We start from the raw sequence: 27,543 nt of genomic DNA, 5'->3' as shown, positions 1-27,543 counted from the left end.
TAAATATCTCAATGTTTGAAGTCAAGTGTTAACTTTTAAAACACAGTAATTAGGAATGGATTAATGCTAACATGTAGCAGCAGTTGTAATAGACACTGCCATTTTTGAAAAACAAGAGAATTGAGAAGCATACTCTTCTAATACCACTCACGATTAGCCCAAATCCAAGGCATTGCTGGGCTCTGCTGGCAGTCCAGCCTCATTGCAGGTAAGTAACATACAGGTGCAGAAGTTCCGCGGCCAGTCTTCCAAATTCATTTCTACAACAGTCCCAGGCTTCCCTGATAGCTCAGTTGGTAAAGAATCTACCTGCAATGCAGGAGACCCCGGTTCAATTCCTGGGTTGGGAAGATCTCCTGGAGAAGGCATAGGCTACCCATTCCAGTATTCTTGGGCTTCCTTTGTGGCTCAGCTGGTAAAGAATCCGCCTGCAATGTAAGAGACCTGGGTTCAGTCACTGGGTTTGGAAGATCCCCTGGAGATGGGAAAGGCTCCCCACTCCAGTATTCTGGCCTGGAGGATTCCATGGACTGCATAGAGTCGGACACGACTGAGTGAATTTCACTTTCACTTTTCATTCTTACATGGAAGGTTCACAGGCAGCAAGAAACAAATCCCCAACTTTTTCCAACCCAGTAGGATTTGTGCTTCCCAAGTGAACATTACATATTGTTACCAAGTGGTAAGTTACTTTTCTTTTCTCCCTCATCTATGTGCAAATATATTTATATATATTAAAAAAAATTTTTTGGCCACACTGCATGGCATGTGGGATCCTAGTTCCCTGACCAGGGATCAAACCCAAGCCCTCCTGCATTAGAAGCACAGAGTCTTAACCACTGGACAGTCAGGGAATTTCCATTAAGTCACTTTTCCAGAGAATGGTTCTTTGCCTTTTAGAGATTTATCCTCAACCTGCATGGAATATTGGCTTTGTGCCAGGTGTTTTGCAGTGTCTGGGAGCAGGCAAGGAGGCCTCTACCTTGATGGACACGCACAGTTACAGAGCCACATCCTCAAACAGCTCAGCTACATGGCTGGCTGATGGGGGACTGGTCACCCTGGAAGAAGGAATGGAGACAAGGAGAGGGACATTTTTTGATTGTTCACCAAGAACTCAAGCCTGCGTTTGCTTTGTTGGAGCCAGCTGGAGTATTCCCTGTGTAAGGGTCAGAATTGATCAATGAGTAAGTGTGCTAATTCTACTCCAGGTATATCCCCCCGGCCTTGCAACATAGGTGGAGATCTTGTAACAGAAAAATAAACTTGGCTTCATATTGGATCTGTTCCTTTAGCTCCAATCTTTGTGTTCTGTTGCCTGTGCTTTGTCATGCTGGCTCTGTACCTTTTGTAAAAGAACGTGGCCTACAGTCTGAAATACACAGGAAAGCCCATTCTCAAGGCTCTGACCTTTCAAAGTGTACCAGTTTCCTAATCATAGAGAGATTAAAAGTTTGCAGAACATAGAGAATAACATTTGTTTTGTTGGAGGTTTGCAGAACACCATGACCTGACCTATGCAGACAGCTGCAAGTAAAATGACTCCGACATTAAGAAGTTTGCAACAATCAGCCACGTGTCCTCCCTTTTTAGTATTCTGAAGGATGCCTGAATTCAACTCAGGTAAGATGGTTCTTTGGGACACTAGTCCACCATCTTCTTGGGTTGCTGGCTTTCCAAATGAAGTTCTATTCTTTGACCCGACACGTCGTCTCTTGATTTATTGACCTGTCACGCAGTTAGCAGTACCAGTTTGGACTCGGGAACAGTCTTAGTAGAGCTGACCTGAAGCAGAGGTCTACCTGCTGAACATTGCCCAAACTAAGAAGGTAAGTCAAGGATGATTTTCAATATCTTTATTAAGAAATATCAAAAGTTGATTACATTTCCATACACATTTTTACAAAGTTCAAGTGGAGGGGAATGTAGGGAGGCCATCAGTATGCCTGTTTGGACACCACAATCACTTACCAAAAAGGTGACCTTGTCACTTTTGGTCATCTTAACAGTGGTCCACACAAGCTCTCTCCCACTTTCACTAGGCCACAGCACAATACATTACTTGGGTTTTACTAAGTTATAAATCTTTAAACATTTGTCCTTTTCTTCTGTCATTATCCTTCCCTGAAAAAGCTAAGCTGTTTGTAGAAAGCACAACACTTGAGTCCCATTGACTGCTGTTTGCATCACATTTTCACAAAGCCTGCTTTGAGAGTTGGAAAACATTGCAAGTTACATGTTACCATAGCACACTTGGGATGGAACCCACACACATTGTTATTTTTTATTTAACATTTAACAAAAAAGAGGGAAGCACTCAACTTGGAAACAAAACAGCACAGTCTTCAGTGGAGAAGTTAAGTGCAGGACAGGGCCTGAAGATTCCAGGAAGCTCCTCCAGGAGGTCACCAGGGTGACCAGGAACAATTGGAGGCAGGGATATCAGTACAGAATACAGAAAGAGAGCCCCGTAGGGAGGGAACATCACAATCTTTTGTGTCAGGGATACTGAATCAAAGGGAATTACACTTTCAAAAATAATCGGGGCTAATGGGTCCTTGGCACCCGACGGGACACAGCAGTGGTGTGGTGTGCCTCGGTGAAGGCTTGTGCTGGGTTGTCTAAAAGTGGATCTCTGAAGAGACTGTCCAGCAGCATCAGAAAGTGCTGTCTTCAGAGGAAGGACTCCTTATTCACCCACATGAGACTGCGGGTCTCGTTGGGCTTGCACTCATACTCAATGACAGAGAAGGGACTTCCCCACTGGCAGTGATCTCGCTTGTGGTAATTGTAGAACTTGACCTGCCACATCGTCTCGAAGGTCCCAATGTCAGTGAACTGAGGGAAGAGAAGCACACCCCATCAAAAACTCATTCTGCCACTAGCAGTAGACAGCTGATGTTCGTGGAAGAGGTGTTAATAGGGAAGAACAAATCTGACTCCATTTTAGAGCTGTTTCTTTTACTTTAACCTTCACATTCTATTGTTTTTGCTTCGAGGTAAGAATGTTACCTGAAATACACAGGATAGCCCATTTTCAAGGTTCTGACTTTTAAGAGTACACTTTTCTACTCATATGGAGGTAAAATGTTGCAGAACAGAGAGTAACATTCATCTTGTTGGAGGTTTCCGGTAACGTTGTGACCTGACGGATGTGGACTGCTGCAAGAACAAAGGAAGCCTGCGCCAAGAGGTTTGCAACGACTAACTTTCCTCCCTACACTCTGCCCCCTTGCGTTTTAGTAACCAGTATAATTACTCCAGGCTCCTGTGATAAAAGCTTAGGCCTTTTACTCTAACGAAGGATCTTCCTTTGTTACAAGAGAGATTTTCCTGAAAAGCTATCTGTAAGTCATTTATTTCTCTATAAAATCATATTCACATTACACTTATTGCATTTGCTATGATATTGCCTTTAATAAAAGTAACTCCCCAAATGTATATGTTTCCCAAATTTAAGTTCTGGAAATGACTCTTAGAATCTCAGAATTTCAGAGCTTGCCACAGAAGGGAGATTGGGAAGAGAAGAGAGGGAATGGTGTTTACTGATTGTTTTTGGTTTCTATTTCAAAAAACAGTTGTACAAAATAACGTGTGTACAACATGACTAAACATAAGATACAACTGCCCTCCCATCATTAATTTCAACTCCAGGAAAACCTATTTTATTGAAAGCATTTCCTTGTTAAAGACGCTAACTTTCAAGTACTATTGTTTATAAGCCATGCCCATGCCTCAGGTTTTGATTATACATTATCCAAAGCCACAGTTGAGTACCTACTGTGTGCCTTGCACATAGAAAAATTTGTATAAGGGATGCTCCTTGTTCCCAAGAAATTTGCCTTCTTCTTCCAGAAGACAGGCCCTGAAAACACTGCACAGAATCCTCCAGAGTCATGAGCACACAATTCTCATGTAGCTGAGAAGAGGGTACAGAATACCCTAGAGGCCACTGGGCAGGGGCTCAAGTGGCCTGCAGGGTAGCCTGACCCTGCCGCCATCTCCTGGAGCTATTTAGGGGACCTGGCATTAAATAGCATGATGCCTGTTGTTATTTTCTCCTCTGACCCTCCCTTGTCATGGGAGGAGACAGGCACTGACTTAGTAGGGTTCTTAGACTTGTCAGGAGCCAGAAGACGTGGAGGGGGGAGGGCAGGGAGCAATAGGAGCCTTCTGCTTGCGGCTGCCACAGGGGGAGGGTGATCAGGTGCTTCCCAGATAGCTTTCCAAGATGCTTTCAAAATTATATCCTGCACCATTGCCTCATCTTGTTAATCTGATCCCAAAACAAGGTTTGGCTTGCCTTTGGAAAATTTGCTTGACTTGTAACAGTGGATGATGTACCTCGAGTCCACAAATCTTCTCTCAGCTAAGAAAATGAAGTCTCTCTTTTTAGAAAGGAATGACTTAAAGACCTGTGCACAAATATGCAGCTTTATTCACAAAAGCCCTAGACTGGAATCAACCCAAATGTTCCATCATTTACCTGCTGATAGACACATTTTGGTGTATCTATTAATATAAAAAGGCTTTTTACTTAACAATAAAATAGAACATACTGATTCAGGCAGCAATAAGGTTGGATTTCAAAGTCATGCTGAGCAAAAGAATCCAGACCCCAAAGAATATATGTACTATATGATTCCGTATATGTTTGTACATATATATGTGTATCTATATAGTTTATAGTGATAGAATGCCAGGCTCCTCTGTCCATGGAGTTTTCCAGGCAAGAATACTGGAGTGGGTTGCCAGTTCCTACTCCAGGGGATCTCCCTGACTCAGGGATTGAAACTGCATCTCTTGTGTGTCCTGCACTGCAGGTGGATTCTTTACCTGCTGAGCCATCAGGGAAGCCCCAGAATATAATCTATGCTGAGAGGAAATATCTGTGGTTACATAGGCTACCTGAGGTAGGAGGAGGGGATAGATGATTGATGAAAATGTGCCACAGGCAACTTTTTGCAGGTGACGGAAACATTTTACATCTTGATTGGGGTGGTGGTTACAAGAGCACATGTATGTGTTTGTTAAAACTCATTGATCAGTATACTTAAAATGGGTATATTTATTAAATGTAAACTATACAACAATGTTGATTAAAAATTAAAAATATTGATTTTTAATGAGCAACAAGGAGACAGGTATTCTTAACCCTGCCAGTGGGAACTGAATTACACAGCCTTTTGGAAGGGTAATTTGTATCAAGTAAAGCTGTGAACATAACTTGGGTATAGCAATTTCACTTATAATTTATCTTGACATCACAGTGTTCAGAATAGTGAAAAACTGAATACTAAATTTCCATCCTTAATTAATTATGGCATATCTATATAGTGGGATACTATGTAACAATTCTAAATGTAAATATTTAAATAAAAAATTTCTATTATTCTGTATTGTTACCTGAACTAAGCAGAGTACCAACAAGACTGTCTAGCATTAATTTCATTAAAATTATACATGTTACGGACTTTCCTGGTGGTCCAGTGGTTAAGAATCTGCCTGCCAGTGTAGGGACATGAGATCGGTCCCTGGTCCAGGAAGATCCCACATGCCGTGCAGCAACTAAGCCCACATGCCACAACTAATGAGCCTGTGCTCTAGAGACTATGAGAAGCGACTACTGAGCCAGGGGCTACAACTACCGAACCCCATGCCCTAGAACCTAGGCTCTGCAACAAGAGAAGTCACAGCAACGAGAAGCCCGTGCACCACAACTAGAGAGGAGCCCCCACTCTCCGCAACTAGAGAAAGCCTGCATGCAACGCAGACCCAGTGCAGCCAATAAATAAATTACATTTAAAAAATTATACATGTTACTGCTGATGGAATAAGTTTAATTTTCTTCTATGTACTTATTGGTACTTTAAAGATTTAATGATCAAATTTTACTTTTATAATCAGAAAAAATGTTAAGCCAAATTGTATTTACAAGTTTTACCAAATAGCTAATATCCTTAACATAAAATATGTGAAGAACTACTAAGAACATTTGGATAAAACTGAACAGTTCATTAAAACAATTGGCTAACTCTGAAAAATATTCAAATGTAGTATTATTAGTAATTAAAGAAATACAAACTTTCAGAGTTTTGTAACTTGTTCACCTATCAACTTAGCAAATATTTTCAAATACCAGAAGCAATTTAAGCCTAAAACCTTAGGAAAGTATTATGAGAAATGGTGGTATATCTGTACCCTGAATATGTATAACCTCCACACAGAAATTTAGGTGTTTTTTTTTAATGTATTATTTATTTAGTTTTGCCTCTGCTAGGTCTTCGCTGTTGTGCAGGCTTTTCTCTAGTTGTGGCGAGTGGGGGCTATGCTTTGGTTGTGGTGCCCGAACTTCTTACTGCGGTGGCTCCTTGTTGGGCGCATGTGCTCTGAGGCATGTGGGCTTCAGTAGTTGCAGCGCATGGGCTCAGTAGCTGTGGTCAGCGGACTCTAGAGAACAGGCGCAGTAGCTGTGGCACACGGGCTTAGCTGCCCAGGGGCATGTCGAATCCTTCCTCATCAGGGATTGAAACTGTGTCTTCTGCATTGGCAGATGGGTTCTTTACCACTGAGCCCCCAGGGAAGCCCAGGAATTTAGTTTTAATGATGACAGAAGATGATTAAAACAATGTTAACAGAAAAGAGATGGCTGAAAATGAGCTCAAATACACTAGGATGTATAGAGAAAAGAAAAAGGAAAAATATTAACAACAGTTCCCAAAGTAAACTTTCTCTATCTTTCTACTTAGATTTTCTGCAATAAATGTTACTCTTATAAGCAGAAAGAATATTTTAAATGGTGAAATGGATCTATCACCCCTGAAAAATTAACATAAATATCCCTCAAACCCTAGGGATTTAATAAAATCTATTAAGGATACATATATCCTAATGAAAACATTACAACTTTGTTTATAATACCACCCTTAAGTGGTAATAATAAACTGATATCTCATTTTACAAATCACCGAGATAACTTACTATTACTTTTGACCAACGTAGGAGACTGTACATTTTAAGTGCAACTGAATTAAGTTATAAAAATATTTTATAAACACCAACTAAACTTTCTCAGGAGCAGCTTGAAACAAGGTTAGGTAAGTGGGAGAAACAATACTGCGGCCTTTTTGGAACTAGATATAAATAAAAGTTAGTCACAAAAACAAATAAAGATGATTATGACCACAGGCAATAAACAAAAATGAAAGCCCTTAAGGCACTACACTTACATCTGAGTATCCTTACAACTAAGAAAGTCTCCATCCAAGAATTCTCAGTAACACAGTACACCAAAACAGAAATATGTTGACAGCAAGTCACAGCTAAAAATTCTACTCTGTTTCTCTTTTGTTAATGTTGGATTCAAGGCCATGTTATAGTAAACTTAACTGCTGGTGACTAGGCATTATTTTCCTCTCTCCCACATCTTAATTGTTTTAACTTCTCATAAGCGCTCTTTGTAGTCTTCCTTCTGGAGCTCTATTTCCTGGCCATCTCTACCTAACTCAGGATTTCTTCTGTTCTGGCTAAGAACAGATGGGGTCTTCAAAGCTGACATTGTTTTTGAAGAACAGAAACAACTACACAGCTCTCTACCCACTCCCAACCCATCTGTGCCTTCCAAGGAAAATCTACCCAGGCAAGCTCCCCAGTGATGCAATTAGACACAGTATAATTCTATGCATTTAATAGCTCTCTTTTTTAAAATACACAATTACTATCATTTAATCTCATTCAGTCTTGTGACTGGTTTTAACATCTCCATTTTGTGGATGAAAGAACTAATTCAGAGAGGTTACGTGAGTTGCTCTAGTACTGTGCAGCCAGCTAGTGGTAGGAGCAAGTCAAGAAGCTAGGTTTCCTCATCTTCATCTAGACACTGATAACCAGTGTACAAGCAAATGAGCTATAAGCTACTGAACAGTGTTTCTTTTTCCTCCCTGAATGAGAAGAACATCTATGAATTGTCATGTGTAGAATGTTTTAGGACGCCACTACAGACTGATTGTATCTCCCCAAAACTCATATGGTGAAGCCTAAATCCCCAGTGACGGTATTTGGAAGTGGGATCCTCCAGAAGTAATTACAGTGGGAAGATGGAGCCCTCATGAATAGAATTAGTGCCCTTATAAAAGTAGACATGAGAGGGATGATCTGTTTCTCTGTTCCTTATCTGTTTCTCCCATGCTAAGAAAGAAGCTGTCTATGAATCAGAACAGTGTTCTCATTAGACACCAGGTCTGCTGGCACCTTGATCTTGGATTTCCAGCCTCCAGAACTGTGAGAAATAAATATCTGGTGTTTAAGCCACCCAGTTTATCGTATTCTGAAACTGACACTCTACTATACACCTGGACATTTTATTTACTTTAGTGTTCTTACAAGTTACAAGCCTTGGTACACTTTAATTTCACAACCAATGTGAAGGGGAACCCATCAGATTCTAAGGAGAGGAGAATCATTTGTTGTCCTCAGTACTAAGTGAGGAGTCTTGACTTGTTAATAAACAGTAAATATTTTATTAATTTTTTTTTTCTGTTGTGCTGGGTCTTTGTTACTCTGTGCAGGCTTTCCCTAAGGAGAGCAGGGGCTACTCTCTAGTTGCGGTACATGGGCTTCTCACTGTGGTGGCTTTTCCTGTTGAAGAGAAAAGGCTCTCGGCACAAAGGCTCTGGGTTGCAGCACTTGGGCTCGGTAGTTGTTGTATGGGTTCAGTAGTTGTGGCTCATGGGCTCTAGAGTGTGGGTTTAGTAATTGTAGCACATGGGCTTAGTTGCCCCATGGCATATGGAATCTTCCCGATTTGTGGATTGAACTCATGTCTCCTAAATTGGAAGGCAGATATTTAATCACTGTACCACCAAGGAAGTCCTGAAGAATTTGTTTTAAACAATTTCTGTGGTGGTCTTACAACCATATGACCTAGAATCCCCAGAGTACTTCTCTCTATTCACCATTCTACTCAATTTCACCAGTGACTTGTGAAATTCATCAAGAATAAAGTGACTCAGAAATTCATTGACTTAGGAGCACAGAATGAACTTACTGTATTGATAGATGTTACTTCATTAGTAAACTATTTCAGTGTAAATAAGCATCTATAACTTTTACTGTGGTATGATCTACCAATTCCTACCGGATTCTGAACATCTCTATTCCTGTATCGTTTGAAGTTTTATTAGTAAATCCTTATTTTCCATTTCTCTTAGCTGAATAGATAGGGTTAAAAGTTCTAAGTCTTATAAGTATACCTAACTTCATAAGAAATTGCTAAATTTTCCCAAAGTGATTGTGCCATTTTACTTTCCCACCAGCAATATGAATTTCAGTTGTTCTATTGATACATTCTCTCCAAAAGCTGACATTGCCAGTTCTTTTAATTTTAACTGTATAGTAGTAAGAAGAAGAAAAGCAATAAAGAGCAGAAACGAATGAAACAGAAAAGGAAAACAGTAAAGAAAAACTGATGAAACTAAAATCTTCTTTAAAAACTCTTTAAAATTGATAAAACTGAGCAGGAAAAAGAAGGCAAATTACCAATATTAGGAATGAAAGATGCTATCACTATTGATCCTATATTGGTAACAACATGGGATCCTTAGATTAGGAACAATGGTATACCAATAATGGGCTTCCCTGGTGGCTCAGTGGTAAAAACATCTGCCTGCCGATGCAGGAGACATGGGTTCAATCCCTGCATTGGGAAGATCCCTGGGAGAAGCAATGGTAACCCACTCCAGTATCCTTGTTTAGGAAATCTCAAGGACCGAGGAATCTGGCAGGGTGCAGTCCATTGGGTTGCAAAAGTGTTGGCCACAACCTAGAGACTAAACAACAATATATACCAATACATTTGGTGTACAAATGTACAAATTCTTTGAAAGACACAAACTATCACTAAATCTCTAACTACTAAAGAAATTGAATTTGTAATTAAAATTCTTCCCAGGAAGACAATTTCAGGCTCAGTGCCTTCATTGATAAATTCATACACTTAAGGGGAAAATACTGATTCTACGTAACAAAGGAAGGAATACGTCTCAATTCATTTTGTGAAGCCACTGTTACCCTGATACCAAAACCTGACCAGGATATTACGGGTAAAGGAAAGTTGCAGACAAAAATTCCTCATGGATTTATGCATAAAATTTACATATAATTTTATTTGCTTGAAATATTAGTAAATCAAATCCACCAATACATAATAAAGGATATTACATTGGAGGTTTATCTTCAGAACTCAAGGATGGTTCAATATTTGAAAATCCATGTAATTTGCCATATTAACAAAATAAAGAAGAAACACTATGTAATCATATCAATAAATGCAGAAAGAACATGTGGTAATTCAACTGCCTTATACCTTATTTATACTTATACCATCCTTATTTATACCTTTTACCATCCTTATACTTTATTATCATATATATAATAAAAACTCTCACCAAACTAGGAATAGAAGAAAAGTTCTTCAGTCTGATTAAGGGCCACCAATAAAAAAACAATAGCTAACATCACCTTCAACGTTAAGTGAACTGAGTCCTTTCCCTATAAGATGGAAATAAGGCAAGGAGAGCAGTTGCTTCTATTCCTGTTCAGCATTGTATTAGTGGCTCTAAGTCAGTATCTTAAGGCAAGAGGGGGAAAAAGGGAAACAAAACTTTCAATTCACAATAAAAATATGTGTGCAAAAACTATGAAGCAATTAACAAGCAAATTCAGCAAGTTTGCAGGACCCAAAATCAATTTAGAGTAAATCATATTTCATAAAGAAATACACTAGCACTGAATTAGTAGTATTATTTTTACTATTTGGAAAATTTTGTGGGTGAAAATTGGCCTTGTGTTATTTATATATATATATTTATCAATAGTGAAATTGTCATTTTTAATATTTATTGATGATTTGCATTCCTTTAGCCTCTTTACTTTTTGCTTATTTTTCAATTTCCCATGTCCTTCTCTTTCAATTTCCTATGTCCAGTAAGGTTCTCTTCCTTACTGGTTTCTAAGAATTCTTTATATATGAAGTAACAGATTGTGCCAAAATATTAGAAAGAGTTGACATGAGGAACACATTTTACGTTTGGGAACGTATGTGTAAGCGGCACAACACAGGTTCACAACAGGCTCATGTACTGCTTGCCTCATTCCTCCAAACTCCCCCCAGTCTCCTGTCTAAGAGGGCCAGACAAAAGGGGAATAATGTGATGACTATCATAACGCAGACAGAATCTCCCTTTGAGCTCTCTCCTTGAAGGGACTAAGTGGAGAATTAGTCCCATTAAAGTACAAGTCAGCAATACTCTTTGAAATGGGGGTGGAGAGCTTTTAGAGTTGGGTGTTGTTGTTTAGTCACTAAGCCGTGCCCAACTCTTTTGTGACTCCATGGACTGTAGCCCTCCACCAGGCTCCTCTGTCTGTGGGATTTCCCAGGCAATAATACTGGAGTGGGTTGCCATTTCCTTCTCTAGGGGATCTTCCCCACCCAGGGATGGAACCCACATCCCCTCTGTCTCCTGTACTGGCATGCAGGTTCTTTACCACTGAGCTGTCAGCGAAGGACTTAGAGTTGGGTATCATTCATTAATTCCTTGTACCAGGGCCTCTGGAATTATGTGAATAAAGAGATCACTGCCACTAATCTAAGTCAGATGGCATTTGATAACATCCTGAGTTCAGCTTCAGGGCTGCAGCATTTGTCTGCACAGGCAGTGGTAAATCGAGGCAACACTGCTTAACCATCCATGTTATAAATAAGCTTTTCACGTGTCACCAAGTATCATTTGCCTTTTAGTTTAAATTGCCTTTTAAGGAAAATTTAGTTTAACTTTGCTTACAATGTTTAATAGGAAACCTACATTTATGTAATCAGAGTTTTCCATTTTTAATCTTTGGATTTCTTCCATTTTTACCTTTGAATTTCTTCCATTTCTTTTAGGTTTAGATAGATTCTTTTCATTTTGATTTTTTTTTACAAAGTTGATGCTTTAGAGATAATCTCATAATCCATCTGAAATATTTTTTGATCACGAAAGAAGGAAAGGCATCAGGAAAGAAGAACAGAGCCTCCCAAATAGCCAATTTATCCTAGCATCATTTATCCAACGTTTAAAAATCTGAGAAACTATTTTGAGGTAACCTTAGACTTATAAGAAGTTGTTTTGGTGTCCCTTTAATTCAGCTTTCCTTGGTAGCTTCACCTACCTGATTAATTGACTTTACCTGGACATCTCAAGACTTCATTATTACTTGTGTAATTGGTTGTGCCAGCAATGTGTAATATTTAAGCTTGACAAAAGGTTTGTCATAGGATAGTGTTAAAGCATATGCAAGGCTTTCATCACTAAAATGAAATTTTCACTTAACATTTCAGCTGCATACTTGATCAGGAAAACTTCTAATTTCAGTTAATAATTCTAATTTCAACTGTAATTGAATCAGCCTATGACTGATAAAATACAGATGCATGACTAATGCACAAACCAAAAGCTGTATGATCATTGTTGGAACAATCAATCACCTGCTTCTTCTAGAGTAGAAATTATATTTAAGGACCTAGGCTTTACTGCTTGGACCCATAAAATGTGAAATACCATTTTAAATCTTTTGGAAATGATGTACAATATAAACATAAATCAAGTTTGAATTAGAGGAAAGTTAAATCACATAAAATCTAAAATTATGGGAAAGCCAAAATAGACTGTTGACTATGAAAAAATAACCATCTTCATTTTAAAAGAAGAAATCATAATAAAAAATGAAAAATTTTAGTGTAATTGTATTCCTATACAATGGAAAATAAAACAGAGCAAAAGTAAGAGAAATAGGATAGGTATGACAGATTTTTTTCTTTATTAGGAGTCTGTGATTTAAAAAAATAATTTTCAACAGAAGCATTGACAAAACATGAAAGAACAATCTACAGAAGAAACAAAATTAAATTGACATGTAGAAATGTTCATTCTTGTGATAGTGAAAAGTAAACTGGAAAATCTATTACATTTGAAGTGATTCTTGGTGATGTCATAATTATAACAAAGTCAGTAGGCTTCTTCATTGCTAGCAACATTGTAAAATAGTATGTACAACTTAAAAAAAAAACAAACACCAAAATGCCATATTGGAGAACAGCCTTAAAGATTCAGTTCTTTTGACCAAATATTTTTACTCAGATTGAGGTAGATATATATGTATATACATATATAAAATTTTACACTATAGCACTTTTTATGATGGGACAATCAATATATCTAATATCTGGGTAAATCTAATCGTGATACATTGTGATAGAGTCTTATATTACCATTAAAATTTTAAAAATATGTAGAAAGTTGGACAATATATATTAAAAATGATTGCAACTATAGAATGTATTTATGTGGAAGTTAATCTGAAAATGAACCAAATAAAAATGTAGGGATTACCTGGTGCTTTAAAAGTTTGCTCACAGAAGGTGCTGCGAAATTAGCAGAATTGGAGAAAAAAGCTGAACAAAAGATTGCTGCCATCAAGAAGCAGTTGTTATCACAAATGGAAGAGAAAGAACAGCAATACAGAAAAGACAAAGAAAGCCATCTGAGTGAGCTAACTACAAAACTGCAGGAAAGAGACAGAGAAATTCACATCTTGGAAGAAAAACTGAAGTCCGCGGAAAGTTCACCACAATCTGAAACGTCAGTTGTACCCAGATTGTCAGAAAATGTGGCAGTGTGTACTGAGCAAGAAGAAGCAGATTCCCAAGGCTGTGTGCATAATGCATGTGAAGAAAAACTCGGTGTCTTACAAAGAAATTTAATTGAAAAGGAAATGCTAGTGCAGAGGCTGGAGCAGGAAAAAGAAGAAATAATTTCCTCTCATTCTGAAATACAGTGCAAATACCAGGAGCTCTTAATAAAGATAGAACAGGCCGAAGCAAAACAACATGAGGATCGAGTGATGATAAATCAGCTTCAAGAAGAACTTGAAGGAAAAAACAAGAAACACTCCTTGGTTTCTTCCCAGCATTTGGAAGCAGAAGGAGACAAAAATAACACAGGGGCAAAGCAGAACTTGGAAAATGTGGTTGACAATGTCCAGAAAACGCTCCAGGGGGAGGACTTGACCTGTCAGATCTTGGAGCAAAAAATGAAAGAGCTGGATTCCTGCTTATTGAAAGAGAGGGAAGGACACAGAATTGAAATCGAAGAGCTGACCTCAAAACTTGAAAGTTTACAGGCTCTACAACAGATGAATGGAAAAAGTAAACCCACAGAAGTTTTGGAAGAAGGTGCTGAAGGAAAGTCCACATCACACGTGGTTCAGCCCAGCTCGCTTAGTAACATGGAGGCCGATCACAATGACCTGGAGTTTAAATTAGCAGGGGCGGAGCAGGAGAAGCGGAAGCTGAGCCAGGAGGTGGTTAAACTGCAGAAAGATATTCGAATGCTGCGGAAGGAGCATCAGCAAGAACTGGATATAATAAAGAAAGAGTATGAAAAAGAAATGGAAGAGAAAATCAAACAGGAGCAGGAAGATCTTGAGTTGAAGCACAATTCCACATTAAAACAGCTGATGAGAGAGTTTCATACACAGCTGGCACAAAAGGAACAGGAACTGGAAATGACCATAAAGGAGACCATCGATAAAGCCCAGGAAGTGGAGGCTGAACTTTTAGAAAGCCATCAAGAAGAGACAAATCAGTTATATAAAAAAATTGCAGAGAAAGAAGATGATCTAAAGAGAACGGCGAAAAGATATGAAGAAATCCTTGATGTACCTTATTTTCTCTCTCTCTCTTGAAATTTAGGTGAAATAGATTTCATGGTAAAGAAGACTGGGCTGTCAGATTTCCTGTTTTTCTAATGTAGAGGGGTTTTTTTGGGGAGGGGAGTTCAATGTTATTCAAATTAGTATTTTTCCATTGTTTGTAGATTTATGAGGAGTCTATTTGATTTCTGCTAGGTTTGTAGTTTTCTGATCAATGTCTGCTTACCAGGCATACTTGAAGCAACAGCGTGTTAGTAAGGGGAAGAATGGACTTTCTTCTCTGTCTCCCAGATTCAGATCAAATTGTGAGATCAGCAGACTAAGAATTGAGAGCTTGTGTTTAAGACAGTTAGTGTGTGTATGAGCTTAACTGAGATCTTTCTGGGAGGGCTAGTTAACTTTATTTCATCCCTACCCAATTTGCATAGTTTTGTTGATCTCAAGGGAGGAGATAGATGAAAAAAAAGAATACATCAGCCAAATCTTATATGCAGTTGAAAGATAAATTCAGTATACTATTTATTCTACTAGTGGTGGATTAGTGTTGTCATTTTTATGTATAAAGATAAGCCACGAATGCTAGTGAGTATTCAGACTCCAGAATATTTTTGAATATAAAACAATGTAAATTATTCTTTCTTGGAGTGCAGATTCTTAGTTACTGCAAGCCTTAGTTCACAATGTACTGAGAACCATTTGATGATTAGGAATAGGTAAACCAGAGAATCCTGCCTTAGTCTGGCTGTGGCAGCAGTAGAGGTCTGAGCCAGGAACAGATTCTAATCATAATTATTTTAAGTATAATTGAAAAAGCTGAAATTCTGGGATATGTTACATGAATATAAATGTTCAGTTCAGTCAAAAAAAAAAAAAAGTTTGCTCACATTTCTGAATCTTGTCTTGATATTTCACAGTTTTTTAAAGAAACATGCAAATCCCCTGATACGCTGGGATGCATTGCCACACTTCCCGGCATGCCTGTACCCAACCAGGAAGGAATCCTATATGGATTTGTTGGGTTTCAGTCCTAGTTGGTGTCATCCTAAATGACAGTATTTGAGAATCTGACTTCTTCAGCAAATAACTAGTATCATACCCTATGGGTAAGTTTATAATTTTTATACCCTGTTAGGGCTGACAGTGGTCTTAGTGATCAAAGAGTAGAATCCACCTATTTGTATTAAAGAAACAGGCCCACTGAGTTAAGCCTGGGATCCCACTGCCTGGAATCACAGTTAATTATGGGGCTTCCCTCATGGCTCAGATGACAGAGAATCATCTGTAATGCAGAAGACCTGGGTCAAGAATATCTCCTGGAGAAGGGAATGGCAACCCACTCCAGTATTCTTGCCTGGAGAATCCCATGGACAGAGGAACCTGGCAGGCTACAGTCCATGGGGTTTCAAAGAGTCGGACACAACTGAGGGACTAACACACAGTTAATTATAGAAGAAGATGGCCTCCTAATACCTTCATAACTTCCAGTTTGAATTCTCACATTCTAGAGGTTTCCTCAGGCACCCACACCACTGATGTTTCCCTTGATAAAGTATGTAATTTTAATAATCCAGGAACTTGCTGCTTAACTGACTGTATTTACCTGGATAGTTCACGGTTTTGGTGTTGCCTATGAGAATATGGTATGTCTACACTTTTTAAAATTTGAGTCATAATAATGGTAACTTAAAAATGTCACAGGATAATGATGAAACTAGCTGAAAGCTTCACCACTAGAATGAACATTTGAATTCAATACCAGAGCTGCTAACATACAGAAAACCTCTAATTTCCATTGTTTTCCTGAGAATCAGCCTACTACAAATAAAACACAAATGCATGGCCAATGCTCAAACCTAACGCTATGTGATCACTGCTGGAACATTCAACTATCAATCACCTGCTTCTTCTAGAGTGGAAATTATATGGAAGAATCTAGGCTTTACAGATGGAACTCAGGATTCTTGAGTTAGAGCGTAGAGATTCTTTTCCCCAAAACACACCCCAAAGGCACTGAGTAACTTAAAAGCTCTCCAGCCTTTTAGCAGGTACCTGGACAGGCAATCCAGACTTACTGTGAATAATAAAATCTTTCTTTTTATGGATGTGTTTAAATTATACTCACATTAAAAAAAATACTGTGTTTCAGTCTCATTCAAAATAATGTAGATGTTCTTAGTTTACAAATCCAATTAAGTTTTTAACCAAGTTCTAAATTGTTTGTTAATTGTTCTCCCTAGTGTTGTTTTTACACTTGCAGCAAAAGAAGTGTGACTCCACACCCTTTTAAAACCCCAGGAAGTTATAGCTCTGCCCATACTGGCTCCAGGGAGAAGGTGGGGAGGGGAGGTCTCCTCTCCTGTCCGGTGACCACCTGGAACGGGATACAGTCTCATCTACTGTGACTGCCTCTGTACCTAATCCAGGGCTCAGTACCAGTTCAGTGAAAGAATGAACAACTTAAAGTCAGCTCTATGGCCTTTTGAGCTCTCATTAGAATTCTGATAGATGGCCAATAGGCACATGAAAAGATGCTCAACATCACTATTAGAGAAATGCAAATCAAAACTGCAATGAGGTACCACCTCACACCAGTCAGAATGGCTATCATTAAAAGGTCTACAAATAACAAATGCTGGACAGGGGGCGGAGATCTCTACACCATTGGTGGGAATGTAAACTGGTGCAGACACTATGGAAAACAGTATGGAGTTTCCCCCAAAAAACTGAAAAGAGAGTTGCCATATGATTCAGCAATCCCACTCCTGGGCATATGCCCAGACAAAAATAAAAGTTTTAAAAGATACATGCATCACTATGTTCAAGCAGCACCATTTAGCCAAGACATGGAAACAACCTAAATGTCCTTTGACAGATGAATGGATAAAGAAGATGTGGTGCACACATACAATGAATATTACTCAGCTATCAAAAAGAATGAAATAATGCCATTTGCAGCAACTTGGATAGACCTAGAGATTATCATACTAAGCAAAGTAAGTCAGAAAGAAAAAGACAAATACCATATGATAGCACTTACATGTGGAATCTAAAATACTATACAAATCAACATATCTATGAAAGAAAAACAGAGTCACAGAGATAGACAACACACTTGTGGTTGCCAAGGGGGAGAGAGGGTAGGGGAGGGAAGGAAAGGAAGTTTGGGATTAGCAGAGGCAAACTATTATATATAAGATAGAAAACCAACAAGGTCATACTGTATAGCACAGGGAACTATGTTCAATATTTTATGACAAACCATAATGGAAAAGACTATGAAAAACACTATATATATATATAGTCTTCCAGGATTTTCTGGAAAATATAAACATATATGACCGAGTAACTTAGCTATACAGAAGAAATTAACACAACACTGTAAATATACTAAACTTCAATAAAATTAAAAAAAAATTAACAAAAATAAAATTCTGATAAGCATTTGCAATTCTGCTTCCAGTTAATCATTCCTTTAACTCTAATTATTGATACATATGCTATTCTTGATACACTAGAATAGAAGCATACTTGTTTGATACAAAAGAAATCTATTTTGATCCACCAGCCCTTTACTGGATATGTGATCTTCAAATATTTTTTTAGAAGTCTAAAAATACCTTTTAAAATGTGTTTCTGTAGAAATGGATAGTTTTCTCAGAAAACCAACTAAAATGGACTCAATAAAATCTTCAAAGCCTCTCCAAAGGCAAACTTAATGGACTAAGTTGAAAGTTATGGATATTCTTTCCAAATATCTTTACTTTGGATCCTGACTTTCATGGGGAAATTCTGTCAGACTTTCAAATAACAGCTAAATCATACACCATGTAAACAGTTTCAGAGCACAAACTATGAAAATGTGCCCAATTCATTTTATAAAGCGATTAACTCTAACAACCCATCTTAAACTGTGAAGACCTTCTGTCCTTTGCCCATTTCCCTTTCTAATCTACACATTGCTACTAGACTGATTTTTAACAACTGGCAAATCTTATCACCGTTACCAGGAAATGGAAGTCCTACATTGAAATGTTTTTTTAAAATGATGATAATAGTGGAGTGGAACTGTTAGATGAAACTTACAAAGATGTTAAGTTTGTAAGAAACTGACAAAATGCAAACAAAAGCTATTTGATGCCTTTAAAAAGCAACTGAAAACAAGACAGAAATCAGTTCCTCTTGAAGGATCTCAATTCTAACAATTAAGAACTGTCCCTGTGGTTTTTTGCCTGAGGGTGCTCCCCAATCCCAGGCAGTTCTCGCAGAAGGAAACAGCAGTTTTATCTACTGGAAAAGGGAGAAGAGTGTCCTGGGCTGGAAGAGCAGCTGGAAATTTAGGGAGAAAATCCTGGAAGCAAGAGAGCTACAGAAGAGGTGAGACCCAAAATCTTGACTATGACTACGCCATAATTCTACAGGCTAATCGCACGTATAGGCTGCTGGGAGGGGGTTTTTCCTGCTTGAAAAAGCAGACAAACCAGTAAAGAGTCTATTTCCCCCCACCAAACAACAGAAGTTTATTGTTTCATAGTTCAAGAGATTGGTGGTGGTTTAGTCGCTAAGTCGTTTCTGACTCTTCTGCGACCCCATGGACTATAGGACGTCAGGCTCCTCAGATGTCCCCAGATCAGGGTGTTAGCAGGGTTGATTTCATCTAAGTGAAGCGTCTCTTTTTGAAAGAGAAAGTTATGCTGAATAAGATTTGGAAGTTTGCTGCCTTTTTTTTTTTTTTTTAATTGAATGCATTCCCAAACCTGAGAAGTTGAAGCCTTAATGGCTTGAAAGTACCAAAGCAAAGGGCTCAGGACTGGCAGAGAAACTGGAAATTTAGAGGAACCTGAGGGTGGATGATACCAAAATCTTAGTATAAACTGTCCAATTCCTTACCTGACTGCTAAACTCCACTGGGACAAAGGGGACTAGGCTAGAGCAGCAACTGGAAGTTGAAAAAAAGTAAGCAGAGACTTCAGCTGCTATCCTACTGGAAAGACAGAATTTGCTGCTTCAGTCCAGGAATGTAACTCAAAAAGAGAATAATCCTCAGAAGAATAAAATAAACTAAAATCAATAATATACCATCTATAATGTTTAGTTTCTAATCAAATATTATCAAACAAGTAACAAAAGAGGAAAGCATGACCCATATTCAGGAAAAAAGTCATTCCTGCTCTAAATGGGATTAGATACCAGATTTACCAAATAAATATTTCAGACCAGCAATTATAAATATGCTCAAAGAGGTAAAGGGGTATATGGTCAAAATGGGCAAACAGATCAGGAACCTTGAGAAATGGAAACTATAGAAGATACAGATAAAAATTCTAGAGCTGAAAAATATAATGATAGAAAAAAAATCAGAAAACAAGCATGAGTAAATTGGGGCAGATGAAAAAAACAGTGAACTTGCGTATATATCAATACTGCTACTGCTAAGTCGCTTCAGTCGTGTCCAACTCTGTACGACCCCATAGACGGCAGCCCACCAGGCTCCCCCGTCCCTGGGATTCTCCAGGCAAGAACACTGGAGTGGGTTGCCATTTCCTTCTCCAGTGCATGAGAGTGAAAAGTGAAAGTGAAGGCGCTTAGTCGTCCGACTCTTCGGGACCCCATAGACGGCAGTCCACCAGGCTCCTCTGTCCATGGGATCTTCCACGCAAGAGTACTGAAGTGGGGTGCCATTACCTTCTCCATAGAAAGTATATAATTTGGAGATCCATAAAAGCAATTGGACAAGATCTTAAAGACCTATAGGATAATACCAAACTGTCCAATGTGTAATTGAAGCACTACAAGAAAAGGAGAGAGTAAAGTTGGAAAGAATTTGAGGCAAAATAAAAATTAAAAATAACTCAAATTTGGTAAGAACATTATAGACTCAAATTCTATCTCTGTGTGTATAACCTAAATTAAAATATTTTAATGCACGCAAAAGAAAGAGATAATTCAGATAGGATTGGAAATCAATGAAACAGAAAAATGGGTCAGTGAAGCATATGAAAACAAAACTGGGTTTTTGAAAAAGCCAATAAAATTGGTAAATCTCTAGCTAGACTGGTTGGGGATAAGGGAGGAATGGCAAATTGTAAACATAAAGAATGAGTGGACATTATTAGAGATCCTAACACATCAAAGGATGGTGGAGGATTATTACCAACACCTTTGTGCCAACAAATTTGACAATTTAGTTGAAATAAATCAATGATATCAATGACAAATTATACAAATTAACTCAAGAAATAAAACCTGAATAGCCCGTTATCAAAGAAGGAAGTTGAATTTGTAACTAAAAGCCTTTAAACAAAATGAAATGCGTGCCTTCATTGGTGAATTCTATCCAACATTAAATAAAAATAATATTTTAATAATAATAATATAAACTCTTCCAGAAAACAGAAGAGTGAACAACTTTCAAATAATTTTATTATTATTCTGATACCAAAACTAGACAATGACAATACAAAAAAAGAAAACCACAGACCAATATTTCTCAGGAACACAGATGTAAAATCCTCAATAAAATGTTAATGAATCAAATCCAGTCAAATATACAGGGAACATACCATTGACCAATTGGTATTTATCCTAGTATTCAATAACTCAAAGTTGTTTCAACATTGAATAAACAATAAAATCTACTAGAGAATAAAGAAGACATTATATGATCATCCCAGTAGGTAAAGAAAGAATATTTGAAAACATTACACATTCATATTTTTTAAACCTCTCAGTAAAATTTCAATAAATTAGTGATAGAAGGGAACTTCATTAACCTGATAACAGGCATTTAATAAAAAACCCTACAGCTAACATCGTACTTAGTGTTGAAAAACTGAATGCTTTCTTCCTGAGATTAAGGAACAAAGATGTCCACTCTCATCAGTTCTGCTTAGCATCAAACTGGAGGTCCTAGGCATTGCCATCAAGACAGAAATAAAAGGAATATGAATTGAAAAAGAAGAAGAAAAACTTTTTCTTTGCAGAAGACATTATATCAAACATGGAAAAGCTTAAGTGTTCTATAAAAAAAAAAATCCCAAACAACTATTAGGATTAACAAGTGAGATTAGCAAGGCCTCAGAATTCAAGATGAATATAGAAAAAAATCAATTTTATTTCTATAAATAGTAAATCACCATATATAATAGTATTTAAATATGAAATACTTAATGAAAAATTTAACAACATATATATAAAATCTGTACAGGAAACACTGTAATGCATTATATAGAGAAATTAAAGCTTTAAGACCTAAATAAACAGATGTATTTATGTATCCGAAGACTCAATATTTAAATCTTCCCAAACTGCCCAATTTGCAAACCCAATTAATATTCCAGTTCTTGGAGAATTGGAGAATGAACTGACAAGTTCATGCTAAAATCTATATAACAATGCCAAGGGCCTAGAATAGTCAAAATGACTTTGAATAAACAAAGCTGAAAGATTTAGGCTATCCAATTTAAAGACTAAAATATAGATCATGAAATGAAATGTTTTAGCTCTTGTAGGTCTTTTGCATTTCGAAACTTAAAAGACTGATATAATTAACTATGTAAAGTAACTAGAATTCTTATACATTGCTGATAAAAATATGAAATGGTACAACAATCAGGATATTTCTTATATGGTTAAACGTATACTTACCATGTGATTTGTTAAATCTCCTCTTAGGTGTTTACTCAAGAGAAATGAAAACATGTTCACTTTAAGACTCATACTCAAATATTCATGGCAATTTTATTTATAACTCCAAAGGCTGCAAACAACCCAGCTGTTCATTTATTGGTAAAGGGATAAATAAACTCTTATATATCCTTACCATGAAATACTACTCATAACAAAAGGAACCAACTATTTAAACAAAAACATTATACTACAACATAATGCTAAGTGAAAGAAATCAGCCACAATGCCATGATTCTATTTACATGAAATTCTAGAACCATTAGAACTGTTATTGAGACAAAAAGCTCAGAGTGGCTAAGACTGGGGGCACTGACTACAGATAGGCATGGAGGAAATTTTCAGGATGACCAGAAATGTTCTATATTTTTATTGGGGTGGTGATTATACACTAGTCAAAATCTATGTTACTGTACAGTTTAAATTGGTGTATTAATATATTTACGCTTCCCTTGTGGCTCAGCTGGTAAAGAATCTGCCTGCAATGTGGGAGACCTGGGTTTGATCCCTGGGTTGGGAAGATCCCCTGGACAAGGCAAAGGCTACCCACTCCAGTAATCTAGCCTGGTGAATATATTTACATAAAATTTTTATGTAAATTGTATACCAAAGTTGACTAACAAACTTTCAATGGATTCCCAGAGGCATGAAGATAAATTCAATAAGCAGGCCCTGTAACATCTAAGCTCTATTTACCTCTCCAGTTTAATCTTTTTTTAAAAAAAATTTTTATTGGAATATAGTTGATTTACAATCTTGGGTTGCTGCTGCTGCTGCTGCTGCTAAGTCGCTTCAGTCATGTCTGACTCTGTGCGACCCCAGAGACTGCAGCCCACCAAGCTCCCCCATCCCTGGGATTCTCCAGGCAAGAACACTGGAGTGGGTTGCCATTTCCTTCTCCAGTGCATGAAAGGGAAAAGTGAAAGTGAAGTCGCTAAGTCGTATCCAACTCCTAGCGACCCCATGGACTGCAGCCTACCAGGCTCCTCCGTCCATGGGATTTGCCAGACAGGAGTACTGGAGTGCGTTGCCATCGCCTTCTCTGACAATGTTGTGTTAAATCCATCTTAATCTTAAATCAGTCTGTACCTCACTGTCTGCTCAAGCTATGCTGGGCTACTCATTCCTTGAAACACATTTTGCTGTCCTCCAGCTGTTGATCGTTGTAGCTCCTTTTTCCTCAAGTGTTCCCTCTTCTGTCAGCTCTTAAGAAAGCCATCCCTTAAATCTTGGGCTAGACTAAGACCCCTGGTATATGTCCCAAGGGTACCACTACTTTTTTAGTACATTTTGTACAATAATAATTATTTACTTTATTATTGATAATCTTGTATAAAGTATGTTTTCCTCCTCTAGATTAGAAGCCCTATGAAGCCAGGGAAATCTATTCTGTTCACCACTCTTCCCCCAATGCCTGATATATAGAGGAAGTCTTTACATATTTGCTGATAAATCAGCCAAACAAAAAAAATAATAAAATTAAAAATTAAAACCCTTAAATATTAGCATTTTCAATGTAACAATATATTAAAAATGATAAGTGACATTAAGTAGGGTTTCTTTGAAGAAATGAGAAGTTTAGTATTCTATATTATTTCCATAGATGGGTAAAGGAATGAAATGAAATTCAACACATCTCCCAATTATCTCTTAATGAACCAGAAAAAGGATGCTTTAACAAGACAAATATTTGAAACCAACAGTATATCTAATAGTGAAATGTTGGAGATAAGGATTACCGCTATTAGTAGAAAACATTATTCTAGAAACATTAGCCAGTGCAATAAGGGCAGGAAAAAAAACCCAGAAAATGACACTATGATATGAATTAATAGATTGTGACTATCTACCTGAAAAATCCAAGATAACTGAATGAAGAATTTTAGTAAGCAAGTTCAGTAAGGTGGCCAATTATAAAATACACAAACATGTACTGTAAAAACAGTGCAGCAGTGGCATTAAGTATAGGCAGATCAATGGAACAGATAACAAAAATGTAGCGAGAGAATTCATTTTTTGCCACAAAGAAATTACTATAAAACTGATCACTGGAGAAGCATGGATTATTTAATTAACTGTACTGAGACACTGGGCTTCCCAGGTGGCTCAGTGGTAAAGAATCTGCCTGCCAATGCAGGAGATGTGGGTTCGATCCTTGGGTTGGGAAGTATTCTTGTCTGGGAAATCCCATAGACAGAGGAACCTGGCAGGCTAGAGTCCATGGGGTCACAAAAAATTGGACATGACTTAGAGACTAGAACAACAACTGGGACATTATGAACAAATATATGAAACTATGAGCTGATATAACATTTCATAATATTTGATTTTATATCCTTTCTTAAGGGAAAATAGTGATTATTTTCCTTTACATGGTTTCCATTTGCTTTGGCATCATACCCCAACACTCCCAAGTAGACCTTACCGGCATGGTGATCTGGATGGGCTGCCGTTCTCCACTCTTGGTTGGGGCCACACCTTCTGTGTCATATGTTCCTGTATATACGATTCTGTCCCCATCGGGCTCTTTAGACTTCAGTTCCAGTGGGACAACCACACCACCAATGGAAATGTTCCTGCAACGGACTTGAGTTGATCATATATGGTAGATATTAGCTTAGGCACCCTGTCCTGGTCTGGACCATAACCCTGGGCAGAAACCATACAGGGTTGGCTAACAGAGACACTGTGGTGTGATAGAAAGTTCTGAAACTTTAGGGAGCTTGTCTTTCCCAACTAACCAGTCATGTGAACCTAGATCAATGCTTAATCTCTCTGGATTGACATGAGTATTCTCATCCAGAATACTTGTACAAGGCTAAGTCAGATTCTGTCAATGGTCTTCCTCTTTAGTTTCTCATCCGTGGAACTTTTAAAAATCTAGCTATACCCAGCCTATTTCAAACACTTGGCTTGGGGTGTGGTTTGGGCATTTGTAAATTTATTTTAACATTGCAGAGGTGATTCTAATGCACAGGTAGAATTCAGAACCACTGAACAAGTTCTCTAATAATTTTTTTTTTCTGTTGCAACAATAGAACATTAGGGGTCCATGATTTGGGGGGTACACTTCCTCAAGCCAGGCATATACCAAAAGTTCTCACTGCATCATTCCTCATGTTAGGGTAATGGTTCTTGAAGTCTCATCCCTGGACCAGCAATGTCAGTATCACCTGCCAACCTATCAGAAAGCAAATTCTTAAGCTCCACTCTAGTGCTAGAGTTTACTACATCTACTTAAGGTGAGGTTCAGTCATCTGTGTTTTTTTTTTTTTTTTTTAGTCATCTGTGTTTTAAAGAGCCCTCTAGGTGATTCTCATGTACACTCAGGTTTGAGAACCACTAGTTAGGGCATTGAAGCGCTTTGAAAAAATTAAAGTATAACAGGAAAAAAAAAGTTTTATCATTAACACAAATTTGTTTTTAGATTAACTTGAAAAATAGAGAACTATCCTGAGGGAACTAGACCAGGTAACTTGGTAGAAGAGTTTGCCAGGAAAAAAGGGAAAGGAAAAGTCTAGATCATATCTAGATGCATAGAACACTGGGAAATGTGAGGATAATGGATGCTTGGAGCTGCTGGGGATGCTGACAAGTAAATAGACCAAGAGCATCAGAATCAACCCAGGTTTGATTCTAGGTCTTTCAACTGGAGCCTGGCACCTAGAAGGTGGATACAACTTTGTTGAATTAAAGTCTATTGGCCGATACAACTTTGTTGAATTAAGGTGTACTGGGGGAGACTTAACCTATCAGCCCTTTCTCTCCACCCCACCTTTTGAGCTCAGCAAATGGTAGTAGATACAATACGGGGTGGTTTCTTTCCTCTTTCCACCATGCTTAGGCAGAAGCTGAGAGGTAAAGGACTCCACCTCTTATGGTAAAGGATACTTCCCCGTTCCTGCACTCTTCTACACTGACTTTCTAGCCCGAGGTTTACTGGATACATCAACCTCTGATAGCAGAGACGAGATAGTTTCTGCCACACACACACACACACACCACCATCCTTTTGTTGTAAGGATGCTGCTAATCCCATCATCAGGCTGAAACAGACAATTCAGGAGAAAAAGAAACACACCAGGCAAAGAAAACTAGGCCTAAGTGGGGAAGGCTGCCCTCAGGCTTGCTCTTCCAGCCCCGGGATTCCAGGCTCATAATGGCTGATGGATGAGTGGCGAGCATCCTTAAGAAGCCCCAGTAATCAGCCACCCCCAATTTTATACCTCATAACTCAGCCTCTTTCCCTCCTTCAGTCTCGCAGAACTCGGCGGAGATGAACCGGAATTGCGGTAGGTGAAGCCCAGGGCGAGCTTCTCCCCTCCGCCCCACCCCGGCCGCCTGAGGGTCCGCATCAATGGCTGGACAGAAGGGATGAGAAATTTACAAGAAAAAAACCCCAATCCCCTGGCTTCCAGTTGCAGTTTTAAACACCTCACCCTTAAGGCGTGGAGGGAAGCGAGAATAGCGAAGGAGATGACCTAGGGAGCAGACAGCTGACCTCATACCTCCCCCCAACAAAACCTCCTGGGCCCTCCGGGCGAGGTGAGAGGCAAGAGGTGCCCGGGAGAGGCTCTGGCTGTCCCGGGGACCTCGTTCCACCCAGCGTATCCCGAGACGGGCCGGTTAGCCGCGGCGCGCGCCCGCACTCACTCGACCTGCAGCGTGGTGGGCTTAATCTTCACCTCCACCTTGTAGGAGGAACCCGTGAGCAGCTTGATGGTGCGGTTCTGGCCGAAGCGCTGCCCGTCCACCTTGTAGAAAACCGGGCCGTCGTTCGGCTGGATGCGCAGGGCGATGGAGAGGCGCACGAGGCCCGGCAGGTCTCCCATGGCTGGGGCGGGCGGGCGCGGCGGCTCCAGGGGGGCGGAGGACTGAGCCGGCGGCGACCAGGAGGCTGGAGCGCGGTGGGCGGAGAGGAAGCGCGGGGAGGGAGAGGGAGGTGGCGGAGCGGAGGCTGCCGCTAGGAGCCCGAGCTGTCGCGGCCGTCAGCCCCGGCTTCCCAGGAGCAGCTCCGCAGGCTGTAGTCCCCAGCCCCTCTCGGCGAAGAAGCGGGCCCCAGGGACAGCTCCGAGGTCTGATGCTCCCACATCCCCCACTCCCCGAGCCGCG

General features: G+C 38.9%; 1 protein-coding gene across 2 annotated transcripts in view; it reads right to left on the bottom strand.

Moving 5' to 3' along the window:
- The window catches only part of CNRIP1 (cannabinoid receptor interacting protein 1), a 33,154-nt gene extending 5,872 nt beyond the window's left edge, over positions 1-27,282 (bottom strand). Inside the window, exons 1-3 of one of the 2 annotated variants that reach the window (XM_086326289.1) lie at positions 27,085-27,282; positions 24,857-25,007; positions 310-428 (exon numbers count right to left, since the gene is read on the bottom strand). In XM_086326289.1, coding sequence (XP_086182415.1) covers positions 310-428; positions 24,857-25,007; positions 27,085-27,263 — 449 coding nt within the window. In that variant the 5' untranslated portion in view covers positions 27,264-27,282. Of the gene's footprint in view, positions 1-309; positions 429-1,841; positions 2,839-24,856; positions 25,008-27,084 lie in introns of those variants that run through there. The other variant, XM_086326288.1, reaches the window with a different exon arrangement.
- Between the last annotated feature and the right edge of the window lie 261 nt (positions 27,283-27,543).

Source organism: Bos grunniens, chromosome 11 (assembly GCF_055505025.1).
Source record: "Bos grunniens cultivar Pamir isolate PY7600 chromosome 11, Bosgru_T2T1.0, whole genome shotgun sequence".
In the NCBI taxonomy this organism is placed as follows: Eukaryota; Metazoa; Chordata; class Mammalia; order Artiodactyla; family Bovidae; genus Bos; species Bos grunniens.
Note: the sequence above shows the minus strand (reverse complement) of the source record. Positions and strands in the feature narration are given on the sequence as shown.